The 16,278-nt window shown below is 39.5% G+C and overlaps 1 protein-coding gene across 4 annotated transcripts in view; it reads right to left on the bottom strand.

Annotated features, from left to right (window-relative positions):
* Positions 1 to 6,982: 6,982 nt before the first annotated feature.
* GTDC1 (glycosyltransferase like domain containing 1) overlaps positions 6,983 to 16,278 on the bottom strand; it is a 348,217-nt gene continuing 338,921 nt past the window's right edge. For all 4 annotated transcript variants that reach the window (XM_084891913.1, XM_084891914.1, XM_084891915.1 and 1 more), the window contains 3 exons: positions 13,912 to 13,982; positions 13,099 to 13,190; positions 6,983 to 8,114 (listed from right to left, as the gene is read on the bottom strand). In XM_084891913.1, coding sequence (XP_084748039.1) covers positions 8,031 to 8,114; positions 13,099 to 13,190; positions 13,912 to 13,982 — 247 coding nt within the window. In that variant the 3' untranslated portion in view covers positions 6,983 to 8,030. The remainder of the gene's footprint in view (positions 8,115 to 13,098; positions 13,191 to 13,911; positions 13,983 to 16,278) is intronic.

Here is a 16,278-nt window from a genome sequence, read left to right on the forward strand (position 1 = left end):
ATGGGTGGAGAAAGGAGAGCGGCAATAAAACTCACCCCCAAGTCCCTCAAAATCCTTGGCTTCACACATTTCACACATCTAGGTTTTTTTTTTTCTTTTCTTTTCTTTCATCTCTCTTTTTCTTTCTTTCTTTTCTTTCTTTCTTTCTTTCTTTCTTTCTTTCTTTCTTTCTTTCTTTCTTTCTCTCCTTCTCCTTCTCCTTCTCCTTCTCCTTCTCCTTCTCCTTCTCCTTCTCCTTCTCCTTCTCCTTCTTCTTTGTATGTACCTCTAGTTTTCCTTTAAGTTCTATTATTATTATGGCTAGTTTATATTTTTTGACTCATTACCTTTGTCCATAGCTTCCAAGCCTTGTTTATTAGTTACATTTAGAAAAAAGTATGATATGTTCCTTTCTGCTTTCTAAGTGCTTATAATTATCCCCAGTTATCCCCCCACTCCACTCATAATTTCACAATAAAATCCTACGCCAAATAAATTAAAATCTGCAACTTCAGACACCCAAGGAAGGCATTAATCCACTTAGTAAAATACCCAGACCTCCCCCTCTCATTCTCAGCTCATCTTAATGTAACATTTAGTGATTGCAGCTGGCTCCTCATATTCGCCTCCCTTCTTTCTTTCCGAATCACATTGGCCTTGTGTAACCTTCATTTCCTTTCCAGCCCCCCGCATTTGTCCACATACTTTTATTTTGGACCGTGTTTGTCTCTCTCCTTGTTGTCTGGAATGAAAGCAATACAGAGAGCTTCCTAACATCTGAATACGTTCTGTGACCACCCCTCCCTACCTCCCCAGTCCACTGGGAAGGCTCTGTTCCATTGGGACGCATCCTTCAGCGGTGCCCTGGCTGCTCTGTATTTTCCTGACGGATCCCTGAGGGGCACTGGCCTTTGAGCACGGCCTCCATAAACCTGAAGCCCAGGCTTTTCACTCGGCTCGCTCTCTGCCTTTGGAATGCCTTTCCTGGCAAGGACGGGCACTTTGGGTCGACTCTGATTCTTAAGTTACAATTGGAGGTTAATTTGTTCAGTTAGGTTTCTACCAGGAGCAGCTCCGTCTCTCACTGTGAAGTGCTCCCTGAGACTTACCGCTCAGTGGAAGGGTTTGTTGTAAGTGCACGATGTAATACACTTATATTGTACTTGATTATCCGTTTTCAAAACCAGCTGCATGCTTTGATAGCTGCGTAAGGAAATATCAGAAGATAATATACCATTGGTATTTATTACTCTATAATTAAGGATGTGTCAGTGTTTCCCTTAAAAAAAAAACCCTCTATTTTCAGAAATTCATATCTCAGGCATAAATTTCCCTATGAATTACAGTCTAATATCATATTAGAAGAATCTTCTTTTTAAGCTGTGCCTCCCCTTCCTTTTCTTTCTGGGGAAACAAGTTTCAGGATGTAATTTCTGGGTTATCAGTTGGGGATGAGAGGAAGCGGGCCCTGTGCTGTCAAAATAAAGGTGCTTCTGCCGCCGATGCCACCTGCTCCCTCTGCCCTGGGCCCTTTGCACGGCGCAAACCGGGGGCTGCCTTCTGGACCAAGAGCCAGCCTGTGCCTGCGTGGATGGATAAATGGCTTCATTGCTGTCCGATAGGAAGGGCAACAGGGAAACTCAGCTGTTCAGAACTCTCACAGGGACCACAGAGTCTAACATTTCAGTACTAGGAATCAATGCTTTTGCATTCTTCTCCGTATGGTTACCTAGAATACAAATGTGGTCAGGAGTAAGGAGAAATATATAAACATTGACCACTTGCCTCCTGGAGGCACCCCAACTGGGGACTGAACCTAAACCTAGGTATGTGCCCTGATGGGCAATGGAACCCGCCACTTTTTGGGGTAGGGGTGATCAATGTTCCAACCAACTGAGCCACCCAGCCACGGCTGAGGGATGGTGTTGAGCAACTGTACTGACCACAGCCTCCTCAGAAAGGCTGCATTCTAGACCTGCCTCTACCTCCCCAGGACCCACAGCACCTCAGCTCCTCAGGGCCATCTAGACTGGGGAGGTTGCAAGACATAAATGCTCACCAGGAGAGCCCGGTAAGTCACCTCAGTGTCTAAATCCAGCAGACTGTAAGGTCACAGGGAGTGAGTGATTGCCCCCTACCCTATGTGTTTATAATACAAATAAACACTTAAACCATGGGCTACCCTACATGGTCTCTTGTGCCCCTTTTACACCAACGTGGGCAACTGAACAGCTCCCCATCCCTACCCCCCGCTTCTCTTTCCCCTCTCTTGCCTGGTTGGGGGAGAAATAGAAGGAAATGGGGTCCAATTGAGTCAGGAACACTGGGCTTGGTGCTCTCTGAAAGACACATAGGTGACAATGACACTATCCCATGAAGGGAAAGGCTTATCCAAGAATCTTTGTAACACAGTGTGGCTCCTAACTATGCCATTATCGGATGCCTTCATTTTCTCATGGGCGAAGTAGTAATGGAAACATTACATTTTCAAATTGAAAGGACTTTAAGGACCAAGAAAGGTGTTACGTAAGTATTTTTAGTAGCAGCGGCACCTTCTAGTACCCCACATCAGGACTGCCATATAAATGCCACTAACATATAGGACAGCAACAGAAACATTTTAGATGATCTCCCAAGAAACACTAATTCTTTATATCAGTTTACAAGGACAGTTATGAGCCTGTCCTAGGTTTGAACATCATCACCATAGAGCACTGGGAGAGAATAAGGCACCAACTGGGTAATGGTGGATAATTGGAGGAAAATGGGCCATCGGGTGAGTGGGGATCTTGGTCCCTAAAATCCTACGTGCCTTGCAGGCAGGGAAGGCATCCTGAAAACACTAGGGTGGACTCCTTTTTACGGGATGGCCTTCATACAGAGCCCACACCTGTTCCCGTGTCTTAAATTAGAAAAGGCACAGGTAACCATAAGGGAAGTGGGCAGAGTGGTCAGGAAATCAGACAGTTCTGTGCTTTAAAAGCTCTGAATCTGTCAAGATAAGAAGACCGGCTCACTTAACTTTTTCCTAGAGTTTCCCATCTTGCATAACAGTACAGGCATCAGTTACAAAAAAGTGATCAGAGGCTCCAGGGAAAAAGGAACCCTTGGATGGTTGAGTCCAGCTATCTTCATAGTATTGTTTCTTTCAGGGCATGTGGGGAGTGGGGGCGGGGAAGTTGTCCTGCAAAACTGACAGTGGGGGCACTTCCTTTGAGAGTCGAGGGACCTGTTTAGAGTCAAGAAATGTTAAGGATGTCATGGTAGCAAAATTAACCGTAGGCTGCCCAAAGTATTTATAGCTCCAATCAAAAGGTATAGCCAGTAATATTAAAGACATGTAAAACATGACAAAAAATAAGCCAATGTGTACTATAACCCAGCCTAAGAAATAGACCACTGAGTGTACAGGGAATGTGCCTCTACCAGTTAGTATTTCTATCATTGCTCTTCTGACTTAACCATCATTGTATTTTTGGTGTTAATTCCCATGTTTTTTTTTTTTTGTTACATGTTAATCACATATGTGCATATCTTTAAGCAGCACATATAATTGTTTGCATGTTTTAAAACTTTTCCAGTTACATTTTAATGAATAGCTTTGAAAGGGGATGGGTGGATATTATACAAACACTAGAGGCTTGGTACATGAAATGTGGATGGCTTAGTAGGGTGGGGTGGGTGGGGGCACTTCAGCCCAGCCTGCACACTCTCCAAACTAAGACCCCTCGGGGGATGTGTGACTGCTGGTCTAGACTGGCAGTTGGACATCCCTCTCACAATCCTGGACCACTGGCTCCTAATCCTTCACTTGCATGCCTGCCTGGTCACCCCTAACTGCCCCCTCTTGCTGGTCTGGTCACCTCCAACTGCCCCCCTGCCAACCTGGTTGCCCCTCATGTTCCTCTCCACACCTCCAGCCACGCTCCCCCCCCCCCCCACCCCCGCAACAGCTTGGTTGCCCCATGCACCCTGGTGTTGTCCTTTGGTCATCCCTCACTAATCCCTGCTGGCCTGGTTGCCCCATGCAGCCTGCTTGTTCAGTCATTTGGTTGTCCCTTGGGCTGGCCCTGGGTGGCTGGGCAGCTGTCATCTGAGGCTTGCCTGAGCCTTGGGCCAGCCCTGGGCAGCTAGGGGCTGAAGGAACTGGGAGATTCCAGAGGCAGGTGCCCTAGCAGGGCTGAGGAGACTGGGCACCGCCATTTTGTGGCTGTGGCCATCACTATCTTTGAGGGCATGATTGTCGATTAGCATATTCCCTCTTTATTGACTTTGGACGCCATCATCTTTGAGGGCATGGGAGCCAATTAGCATATTTCCTCTTTATTAGATAGAATTAGTTATCCTGTATGTCAATTCAAATGTTATAATGACACATGTTCATGCCAGTGGTTTATAATATACTCACTTTATTGTTAAATATAAAATCTGATATTAAATACCACTCAATTTTGCAATGAAACTGAGAGGCACTTAGGGCTATACTTGTCTGTAGTCAATAGAAGAATAAAACTCATAGACTAGGTCGACATTAAAAGACAGCACAGACTATCATTTGAAAACTGATTCTAGCACCCACAGTAAGCATGAAACTTAAATGAAAATTTTTTTGTGTCTCAATATTTCTGGGTAGCAGATGCTTTCTCAAAAACAGATTTTACTTTTAAAAATATCAAATATAATTAACACCTTGAACACAAAATGAAATCTTTGCTTCCAGATGCATTTCAACGTGTTGAAATGAATCTATGCACCCCTCTATGGCTGGGAGTTTCCGCTGACTTATTGAATCTGCTGCCACTTTTATGTGGCGCAACTGAAGAACTAAGAGTGAGAGCAGAGCACTTAACCTTGACCGTGTTTGAAAGGTGCTTATTAACACAGGTGCATTTTGAGAAAGGTCTCTTGGCCTATTCCTGATCAACACAGTGTAATGAGTAGGGTAAGAACTAGGTGCCCTGTTATTTTATTATAGAAACACCAAGCCAGAGCATTACCTAGATGAAGTAAATTTAGGGCAAGCATCATGGACACTATATTTTGATGAATAAAAATAAAGATAAAAATCTCTTGTCTTGAACATTACATGTCAAAAATATTGGTCTTGTTTTAAACATTTAATTTTATTAAATTTTTTCTTTTAAATTAAATTGTTGAAACAAATTTATTTTTAAATATCAGGTCTCTGGTGAGAATAAGGGAAACAAAACCTACAGAGGCAACTTATATTCTCAATTATTCTCTGACTTTATCAAACTATGAATTAACTTACTTAATAATATTTTGTTCCACCAAAGCCTGGGTGTTGGGAAGCACATAAGACACACAGACACACAGACACACACACACACACACACACACACAGAACTATCTTTTCAAATGTTAAGAATTACACATTTACAAACTTTTTATTGCATATTTGCACTAATATCAAATCTAACTATATAGTTTTACAAAGTGGCAACTTTAATGTAAATTATTTTCAGGAAGGAATGCTGTCCACAGCAAAAGACAAAACTTGATTTGAGTTTGTGGGTGTAGAAAAAAACTCCATACACAGGTAACTTCCAATACTATATTTTTCAAAATCAGGAAAATCCTATATAATAAAAGGCTAATATGCAAATTATTGCCTTGGGAATTTGACCGACTGGGAGTTCAACTGCTGCTATGATGTGCGTTGACCACTAGGGGACAGTGCAGAATGAAGGAAGGCCTCAGCCTGCAGCCGGAAGGCCTGGATCGGCCCTGATCACTGGCCAGGCCTACCCATGCACAAATTTTGTGCACTGGGACTCTAGTATTTAAATATTTGAAAGGTAGTTAATGCCTCTCACTTACCCCCATCAATTAGCGAGAAAACATATGTGGAGAGTTATTATGTCCCCTAGCCCTGGCCAGTTAGTTATAGTATCATCCCAATGCTCCATAGTTGCGGGTTTGATCTCTGGTCAGGGCACATACAGAAGCAAGCAATGAATTTATAAATAAGTGGTACAACAAATCAATCTCTCTCTCTCTCTCTCTCTCTCTCTCTCTCTCTCTCTCTCTCTCTCTCTTCTCTCATCAATAAAAAAAATGTGAGCACACTGTTTTAATGACAGAAAAACACAGTAAACTGAACCCTGTTTCTTGGCTATGAGATTGTAATACGATTTGAGAAGGTGTGGTCTCTGACTTGGGTCTTTGTGAAGGAGCAAGCTTACTGGCGCAACTCATCTCCTTAGCGACAAACACTGCCCTGGAGGAGTGTCTCAGAATCACTGATGCGTGTTGATATCTTCACTTTTGTACTCCAGAGTAGCCCACCTGACAGATGACAACTTCCACAGCATTAGATAGAAGGGACTTCTGAAACAATCTGATTTGTGGGTGAGGAGGGAGTTTGTTCAGGGACTTCGCCACAGTCTAGGTCCAGCATACATTTGGGATCCCACACTAGTTAGGAGAGGACTCTCTGTGCAAACATGGACCTGGTTGTATCTGCTTCTGAGTCTTTCTCGTGGATCCTGAACTCCTGCTTCCGGTGACCCACAAGCACCCCTGTGCCCAGGCGTCTATCCATCCCCCTGACCTTGAACTATTGCCTGCTTATGGTTTGTACCTCTCAGGGGCCCTCCGGGACCTTACACCATTGCCTGCTCTGGGTGGGATGCCTCTGGACCACTCAGGGCCTTGTCCACCCTCCTCTTCCTGGCTGCTCCTCAGCCGCAGTGTATGGAAGTAACTCCTTGCAAAAGCCAGGAAAGTTACAATTTACCTGTCAGTAAACAGAAGATGGTTTATCAACAGACTTTACCTTAATGACTACAAATGTTTACCTCCTGCTTTCCAGAATGCAAAGAAAATCTTGGAAATGTCATAATATCTCGCAAACATTTGCAAAACAGATCCTTGTTCCTCCGGAAAAGAAACCATTGTATTCGCTGTCTCTTGACCCAAGGCCAGTGTTCAGTGAGAAACAGACAGACGGACGCACACAATGACACGAAGAGGAGCTATGCTGATTAAAACATGGCAGAGGGCACTTTATTAAAGATTTATCTTACAATCTCGCCGTTCAAAACACCTTTTCCATCAACAAATGCAGGCAACTTCAGTGTTGGAATGGTAAGGGACTGATCCTAAAAATACTAGCTTTGTAGCTGAATCCAAATATTTTCAAGGACTACCTATATCAAAAGTACTGGTTTTGTCCTAAGTATTTTCATTTCTCTGTTCTTGCCCATGAAAAAAAAAAAAAAAATTAAAACAAGTATCATTTGACCAGCAAGCTGGCCCACTCCGAGTCTTCCCCATGTTGGTTGGAATTACAGCTGTTTACCTTGCCACTTTCTTTCAGAGAAATGAAACACAAATGTGACTCTGAACCCCGGACCCCTTATGCATACCTTCACTCACAAACCCCTGTGCCAGAGAGCCACCATGTGCTAAAGAGAAGGGCTAAAGCATCCCTTTGCCACGAACACCTCGGAGAGAGAGCGGCGCCCATCAGCCCCGGGGTGTTGTCACCTCACCCTCCCGCAGAGCCCTGGTCCTCGGAGGAGGACAGGACACCACCGATGACACCCTGGCACCCCAGGTAGGAACCCAGCCAAGTGCGAGCGTTTGAAGCTGCCGTTTGGCTGCCATCGTGTCGGCGAAAAGAAAGAACTCAGGCACCATGTCATCCAGTACAAAGGATAAAAACGGATCCAACCGGAAATTCAATGTGGCACCACATATGGGATACATGAGCGCGGTTATACAACAGGCCACATTTTTTTTTTTTTTTTTTGAACAGTCTCCTCCATGTGATGCCGAGGACATGTGTAACCATCATAAAGTCTCTCGGAATCTGTGTTTAATTTGAGTCGGGGTGGTGGCAGGGTTTGGAGATCTGAAGCCGCCACAGGTTTGTGGCAGATGGCTCTGTGTCAGCTATGACAAGCAGCCAGGCTCGGCTTCCTCTGCAGATTTTCTTCTCTCTCTGATCAGGTAAATATGGGCACACTCTGGAAAGTTCCACAGACTCTGCCTGAGGCTGCGAGGTGGGGACGGAGCTCCATCTGTCACAGACCTTCGCCCGGTTCCGGGGTGAGCAGAGACCTGAACTGGCCACGCAGGGCCTCCCAGAAGAAAGGAGCCGTCTCGCCCTGCGAGGGGAAGGAGAGAAAGCAAGGGCGGCGTATGAACGACCAGGACACGAAAGCACGCTGGGCATGCATGCTGCACGTTTGCATTACCGACATCAACTGGATTTCAAAAAGCCACCCAACAAGTGGTTCTCCAGTTTTATCACCTCGGGAAACCCCAGTTTCTGATTGGTTTCAAGTAGAACTATTTCCAAGCCCAGGAGAAAGCTCCCGTTGTGTGTGTGTGTGTGTGTGTGTGTGTGTGTGTGTGTGCGCTTTCCAAATGTGTACATTCTGCTGCCCATATACTTCCTGCTTTATGTGACGGATGACAGCTATTAGAAGTTTATCATCCAACGTTTAACTTTATAAACACAAGATATGCATGTTTTTGCTAATGCAAATTTTACTTTTAAGTGGTGAAGGCAGGAGAAAAATGCCATTACAATTGCGTGGAGTTTACAAAGCACTTCAAGTTTACTCACAGGTTTATAGTCATTATTTCATTAGAGCAGTACCTCAGGGGGAACATGCTATTAAGAATTAAGAGAAAAGAAAAAAAAAACCTTCCAAGTTTACAGATGAATCATATAGGGGTTAAGAAGTTCACCTCGGATTAGGCTGCAAGCAAGCAGCAGAGGACAAGGAGTCAAAATCTCTAAGGGATCTGAATCACTCAGAGTGCGTGTCTATTGTGCTAAAGGTTCTTTTTACTTTTATTTTACTTAGACAAATCAAAGGATAAGTAGGCCCAATAAAGTCAAGGAAGGCAGTGAAAGAGAGAAGGAGGAGTAGGGAGGAGGGAGGAAGGGTACTGAGAGAATTCACCTTAAATGATGCTAATGTGGCTGAGAGATTTCAGAAGTTCTAAAAGTGGTACAGGCTTTCAAAGTTTCCATCTTTAAAAAAAAGGTAGTGAGTGTGGGGAGCTGTTAATATTAGTGAGCGACACCTTCTTCACATCTAGAGTATAAGTTAAAATTAAAAGGGGACCATAATGTGGCCTGTCTCTTCACGGAAACTTAAAGTGGCTTGGCTGTGGTTCGGGCAGCTATGGCCTGATCCAATTAAGACAACCGCTAATGGCTTTTCTGGGCACTGAGTCTGAATTATAAGCTTCATCATTGTTTGGATTCACTTTTAGGCAGAAGTCAGATAATTCTTCTCTCCTCCAAATAACAGCAGGTTATAAAGATTTCTAGAACTTGAAGAGGAAAAAAAAAAAAATCAACAACTATTTTCTGAAAAATCTTAAAAAACTACAAGTCACTTTCATAAGGCACAAGAAAGGATGACATCTCACCCTCATACAGAACATTGCTCAATTCGTAAATAAAAGTAACAAGAGATAGGACTTCTGTCTGGGAAGTACCTACTTCTACAACTGCCCTATTTGTACTCTTGCTATTTTCAATACTGGAACAGGGATGTCTCCATACAACTTTTTTTTTTTCTTCTTACAGCATCTTAAAATATAAAGATCAAAGGTTCTCCTAAAAGCATAAAGCACTGATCTCAAATACTTGTTAGGGATATTTACAAAGAAAATTCACATAGTAAAATAAGGCAAAAGAAACCTACAACTTCATGGCATTAGATTTGCTTGGGTTACAAAAGGAAGAACTATTGTTAGTGTAAGAAGTCAACCCTTGGCTAATTATTTTTCTGATTACTTCTGGAATCTTGTGTTCAAGTGAGGTCTGAGAGTCATAAAGGGCTCCTATTTTATCTGTGTGACAAGTGTGTGGCCAATGTGTCTAACCTACGTAGAACGTACCAGAAAGCTGCAGTCAACGGCTAAGCCAGGATGTAAATGCTTTAAAGAAATAGTTTTAACTTTTAAGATTAAAAAAATATTTTAGATTGTAATGTAATTAATAAACAGTTTCTGTATGCATTGGATTGCTCCTAAGGTCTTAAGAAAAATGTGTGTGTGTGTGTGTGTGTGTGTGTGTGTAAGAGAGAGAGAGAGAGAGAGAGAGAGAGAGAGAGAGAGAGAGAGAGAGAGGGAGGAGAGGACACTGCATTCAGAGGAATTTAAACATTTCGAGTCTGAAACCATTTTAGGTGAGAAGTCACGGGCACTGTGTTCTGTAGTAGAAAGAGTCACTTTAAGAAAAAAAAGTATCAAATTCCGTTTCTGCTTTCCAGTTACTGTTTCAGCATTCTGTTTCAAATCCTGCTTTGCGTTATAGCCCCCAAAGTCTCACTCAGATTGAAAGTATAATGTCTCATGTGAGAAGAAAGCCAAGTGTTAGTAGCCTTATTCTAGTCATTAAATTTCCAAGTGTGTGAATCCATATGAAAAAGTCTATCCTAACGTGAACTCTATAAGATAAGCAATGGAGATGATTTTTTTAAAAATGTAAACTTTTAACAAAAAAGAGAAAGGTGTAAAAATGTAAAAGGAGCAAATTTAAAAATTCAGTGATATTCTATCCTTTTAGCTCTCAGAAGCATATGTTTTATAAAAGCAAAATAGCACTCTCCAATGGAATAAATCTAAGAAAAAAACCCACCCTCAACATTTTTTTTTTTTTTTTTTTTTTTTTTTTTTTTTTTTTTTTTTTTTACAGTACACACAAAAGACTCTTCCATTGCATAAGAAAAGTAGATAAAAAGCTGTCTTGGGGAAAATAATTCCTTGGTACTGAGTGAAGGCAAATGTTACCTGAAAAAAATATATACTTATAAAACATAAGTGAAAAAAATATCATAACTTTACATCTTAATTATAAAGTTTTAAAAGCCATTCTTTTTCTCCTTTGGCTCTAAATCCTGCTACAAAAACCACACTAGTCCTGTGGTATTTCCTGTCATTTTTACCAGTTATTCCTGACAATTGCATATTAAAGCACTTAATTACTTATAATTCCTGGGCCATTCCATTAATTTTTAGATTAATTTTTAGATAAATATCATCAGGTTCTATGAATGAGAGCATACATGAAAATATGTAATAGATTTATAAGAAAAGAATCCATGGTACAAAAAGTTGTACAAATGAATTATACATATAAGTTCTTATAAATGTGTAAGTATGAAATACTAATTTTTAAAACTTTGAGAAAAAGCATGTTATGATGTACAGGCTAAAAATATATGTAAAAATAGTAACACAAAATAACATGTAAGGTATAGGTTATTTTTTAAGCTGTCTGAGGACCACGTGGTATTAACAGCATATCACTAAGCTGACACTGTTTTAGAGTTTTTCCAGAAGTTGTTTGTACAATAAATAACTAATAGCTACGTTATAGCAGTAGATGTATTAAAATATTTCATCTGGAGATGTTTCCTTTTGTAACCAAAGGCAACTTGCTGCAGTACCTTCTGAAATGGTTAAAAATTGGCAGATGCAAAATAACGGCGTAACTCGAAGTAAAGTTAAAAACTGATAAATTTTGACAGTGGAAATACAGTGATCAATACTTTACCATTCTCATCACAACGAAAAAAAATTTTTTTTTTGTATTTATATGAGATGATGGATGATAACTAAACTTATGATAATCATTTCACAATATATGAAACTGCTGCATATCAATTATATCTCAATAAAACTGGAAAAAATTCACCAGAAGGGGAAAAAAAATCAATAATTTGATGGTGAACTCACTGACAATAGTTTGGTGTCATATATAACAAATGAATCCATTTATATTAATACTTATTATTCTGCTTCTTCAGTTTTTATAATCTGCACATTTTGATAGTCTGTCACGTGGGAAACAACTTGATTAATATTTTATACAAACAAGACTACCACTAAACTTTAAAAATCAGGAACTCTGGACATAAAACTGGAACGACTGTTTTCTGTGGGAGGCTCCGACTTACACGACACAATCGTATCGACTCAAGAGTAACACTGAAGCCTGGAACTGTTCAGTCAGCATTTTAAACTATTATGAGCTACCTTCTGAACCATTGCCAAGTTAATAGACAATGAAAGATAATGAGCTTGAAATTGGGTGTTAAATTGCATTTTTGGTTCTCTCCCTTTTTCTTGAAGTTTAACTGTTTCCTGCAGAAACAAAGTCACGTTTTGATGTATCGCTATGTAAATATGTATTTTAGGCCACGAAAGGGAAAGGAGAGACACAAGGAGGCAAACTGTATTTCCTGTAGGCAGGTTATACATTAACATAGGAAAATTAAAATGTGCCGGATTATAAAACTGCTAGGTTGTAAACTATACTGAATTTATGGAAAATGAAGATGCTACATTCAAAGAATATAAAAAGGTATATCACTCATGGCCTAGAGCCACCTTCAAAATCATAAAGCAGATTTATCCCAGTTCAATTACTCAGACATTTCGTGGGGCCTCTTTGTGTTGTTGTTTCCACAGTGTAAAATTCTTGATTCAAACAAGGGAAGAAAGATAATGAATAAAGGGACTGAACGATGATGCTATTTAAATTATGTTCCCTTTGCCTTTGCCATTCAGAGAGGAGACAGACAGTCTAATTCAAAACAAACGGAGGGTTTTTAATGTCATTTTATTAAACTGGGCGAGGGAAACATTTGATTCTTGAAAGTCATCTTTGAAATAGTTTAAAAATGAACACCAAACTTCACTAACGTCGCTCACCTGAATTTTTGAGGACTGAAGATTTCATTAGGATGGGAAGAAAGGCTTATCCTCATTAGTATAATTGTAGAATCTCTCCTTTACTTCCTTTTAAACTAATGAGTTACATTAATCCAGGTTCATTTTTATAAGCCTCTTGGGGCTAAATGTAAAGGACAGTCATCTTAGAAAACAATAAATTTTAAAAAAAAGCATGTACCGTGCATTAAGTGCACGTATTTCATAAGACCTAGGTTAATACAACTGGCATCCAGTTTAATTAATCCTTGTTAGTGTAACAACTAATATCCCTCCCTAGCATGTTTCCTTTAAACATTAGTATGTTAATTAAATGTTTTTTTTTAAGATTTTTTTTCTTTGTACTTCAATATGGCATTTATACTGCCTACATCGCTTCTCAATAACTACCTTATAGAGATGTTTCCTCACAATATCAGGTCTCTTGCAGAAATTCTGGAGCCTTTTTGAAAGCTGTTCAGGTGTAGAATACAGATATTCAGCTGCAGGAAAAACAGATACATTTTTAATGAAACAAAAACCTCAAAGCACACACTCGATATTAGTCACTTTACTAATTAAAAATGCATATTGCTCTGTGCCGCCTCGTGTTTTACATTATTTAAGCATGATTTTATAAGGTTACCTCAGCTCACAAGGATGTTTAATGCTAAATAAGACTGTGTAGTTGTGCTGTTTAGACATCTCCTTTGGGTGATTAAAATACATTATTCTAATGTAACACAATGCATATGTGATATATTTAGTGATGAGGTTTCTTTTCTTTTTTTTTCTTTTTTCCTAAAGAACTGGTACTATTGCCGTATGTGCCCTGTACAACAGTTGCATGTTATTAACTAGTCAATTGTTTAAATAATTTGGTGTGACTCTCAGTCCTCGATTTTTCTCTGTGTATATCATTAAAAAATCTGTAAGCAATTGCAGCAACGCGGACCTGCTTATAAAAATCCATCAGTATGGGATGTGTATGCTAACAATGAAGAATGCTATTTGAAAACTTGCTTTTTTGTTATCTTAAAAGAACAGATGGTAAATATAAGCTTACTCTAATGTATTAAAACATAAAATTTTCCTCAACACTAACATGTTGACTTGCCAAATAAACAATTGCTCCTGCCTAAGTTTATTTTCAAACTTTCGCATTTAGCGCGAATCACGTATTAAAAAACCCCAACACAGACGAAAGAACATTAAAGCAGCTACCTGGAAATATTTCAGGATAAACCAAATCTTTGGGACAAAGTGGGTAACAACCACAGCACACAGCTTCCAACCTAAAGAAGCGTTAGAAAGAGGACAAGGATATATTAAAAAGACATTCCTGTCATAGCCAGAAAGCAGTTTGGTTAGCCTAAGTGAACAGTACGAGCCCGGAGCTAGCTGGGGTGAAAATCATGGTCGGCAGTACAAGCCTAAAAGCCTAAAAGTTGCTCTTTTAAAAGATTTTATCGATCATATATGCATTTCATAGAACAGAACCGACAGCATATGTTTTGTTCACTGAATTAATCAAAGCGCAGTTCTGCATTTTTTTGTTTTTAAAATACTGTTTAACACATTTTATAATCAGCAGATAAACACATGTAACAGCATGGTGAAGTATGGGCAGCTTTTCTTAATAATGCTGCGAAGCCCCCGGAATGTTCATTTCTCAAAAATGTTTAAATAAAATAGCAAATACTTAACTTCAACGCTGCAGCCGGAGGAATGATCGAGGCACTTTTCAAAGCATCAGGGGGGGAAAAAAAAATTTACAATCTGTTGTGATGGGGCATTTTCATTTTGTAGCTCGTGCCTCCAAACAACTTGTTATTGTGCAGAATGGGAAACTGGTCCCCCTCTTATTGAAAAATGCTCATGAAGATCACCTCCATCAACATTTTGCTTTCGGGACTAAAACATGCGGCTCTCTTTTCCATTTTATCAGAAGAGAATACTTTTGTTATTAAACAAAGAAACCAGAAAGTTTCGCTGTGTGACAGGCTTTCCCCAAGGACCACCTACAGGGTCTCCCCCCCCCCCTCCCCCCCACACACACACACATCACTGCAGGGAGGGTTAAGCAGAGGGAAGGTAAGACATCTCGAAGGCTGGGTCCGTCCTGGGTAATGGCTACTGGTCTGACATAATAAACCTGAAAGATACCACTGTCATTTCTGTTGGCTAGGAATATGCAGTGAAATTCAAAACACGCTTTAAATATGTTTATTTTATGAGACACTTTGAATTGCATCCAAAACGTTGACCAGAAGAGGAATTTTATTTTGAACTGCACATTTTTTTCCCCAAACCAAGAATAATTGGAAGTTATGTCAATGTTTACCTTGTTTACTTACAAAGTACATGCAATTTGTATTTATTTATTTGCTTATTTATTTATTTCTTGTCATTTAAACTGTTTTTAAGTGGGCGATGTGTTCCCTATTTTATTTTTTATTTTTTTTTTTTGTGGACTGAGATTAGTTTTAATGAAAAAGTATTTACTTTGAGCTGCAGAGTTTAAAAAAGACTGAGTTCAAAGTTTTTCTTGAGAACGAATAAGGGTTACAAAATGACACGGTGGAAGGCACAGGACCTAGTTAGCAATTATTAATTTCAAAATCCAAACGAATATCTAATATTCTCTCCTCTACATACAGAGGGTCCGCATCGAAATTCCGGTCGGAAGCGCAGCTCTCAATGGCTCTGTGTCTGCATTATAAAACATTCACAAAAGTTTTGAGCACGTAAACCAGAGATATTCTTTATGAACGAAAAGAAAATATGCACTTTATCTGAAGACACTCTGCTTAAAAATGCATTGCTAGTTGAAAAGCAAATACATACGAACATTCTCTCATAATTACATAAAATCCAAAGAGTGAAGTCACAGGCATTTCAGAAAGTGCACGTGTTATCTGCTTTTTAATAATGGATTTGAATTAGAGTGTTCTGTTCCCCGAAAGAAAATTGCAGGCCAAGTAACATTTTGAGTCATCGCATGAGCATGTACCATGCCATTTCCAAAAAACCTCTGCTAATTAAAATACAGCGAGATAGGGATGGCATTATTTGATTTAGGAAGAAAAAAATTCACAAATCGGATTTCAACTGGTGTTGGTAAATTATCTTATGTTTCTTATATTTCTAATTCATAAAAAAACAAAAAAACAAAAAACCCCCAACCCCCCAAATAACCAATAACCACTTTTGGGTATAATTTTGACTTATTAAAAATATCAAACCTCACTGTATACATTATTTGTATCTGGACTATGTTTTAAAATATAGTATATAGGTCATACTATTTTTAAAGCAATTTATAAAATTCATTCTCATAAGTTTCTCATATTTTATTTGGGGGGAAAAAACCCTATCATCTTGTGACAATAATACAATTATTCATCATTTCAATTCTTATGCGCTACCAGTTAAATAATAAATAGGGTTCCAATTGATCTATTGTTAAAATGACTAGCAAATGACCTTTTTATTCCAATTAACAAATCATCTGCTAAATCTATGAATCTTAATATTCAGATCTATTCACTTCAATTCATACAATTTATCTGGAAATAGTTGTTGGGCTTT

This window comes from Pipistrellus hanaki (assembly GCF_964339955.1).
Source record: "Pipistrellus hanaki genome assembly, chromosome: 8".
NCBI classification, from domain to species: domain Eukaryota; kingdom Metazoa; phylum Chordata; class Mammalia; order Chiroptera; family Vespertilionidae; genus Pipistrellus; species Pipistrellus hanaki.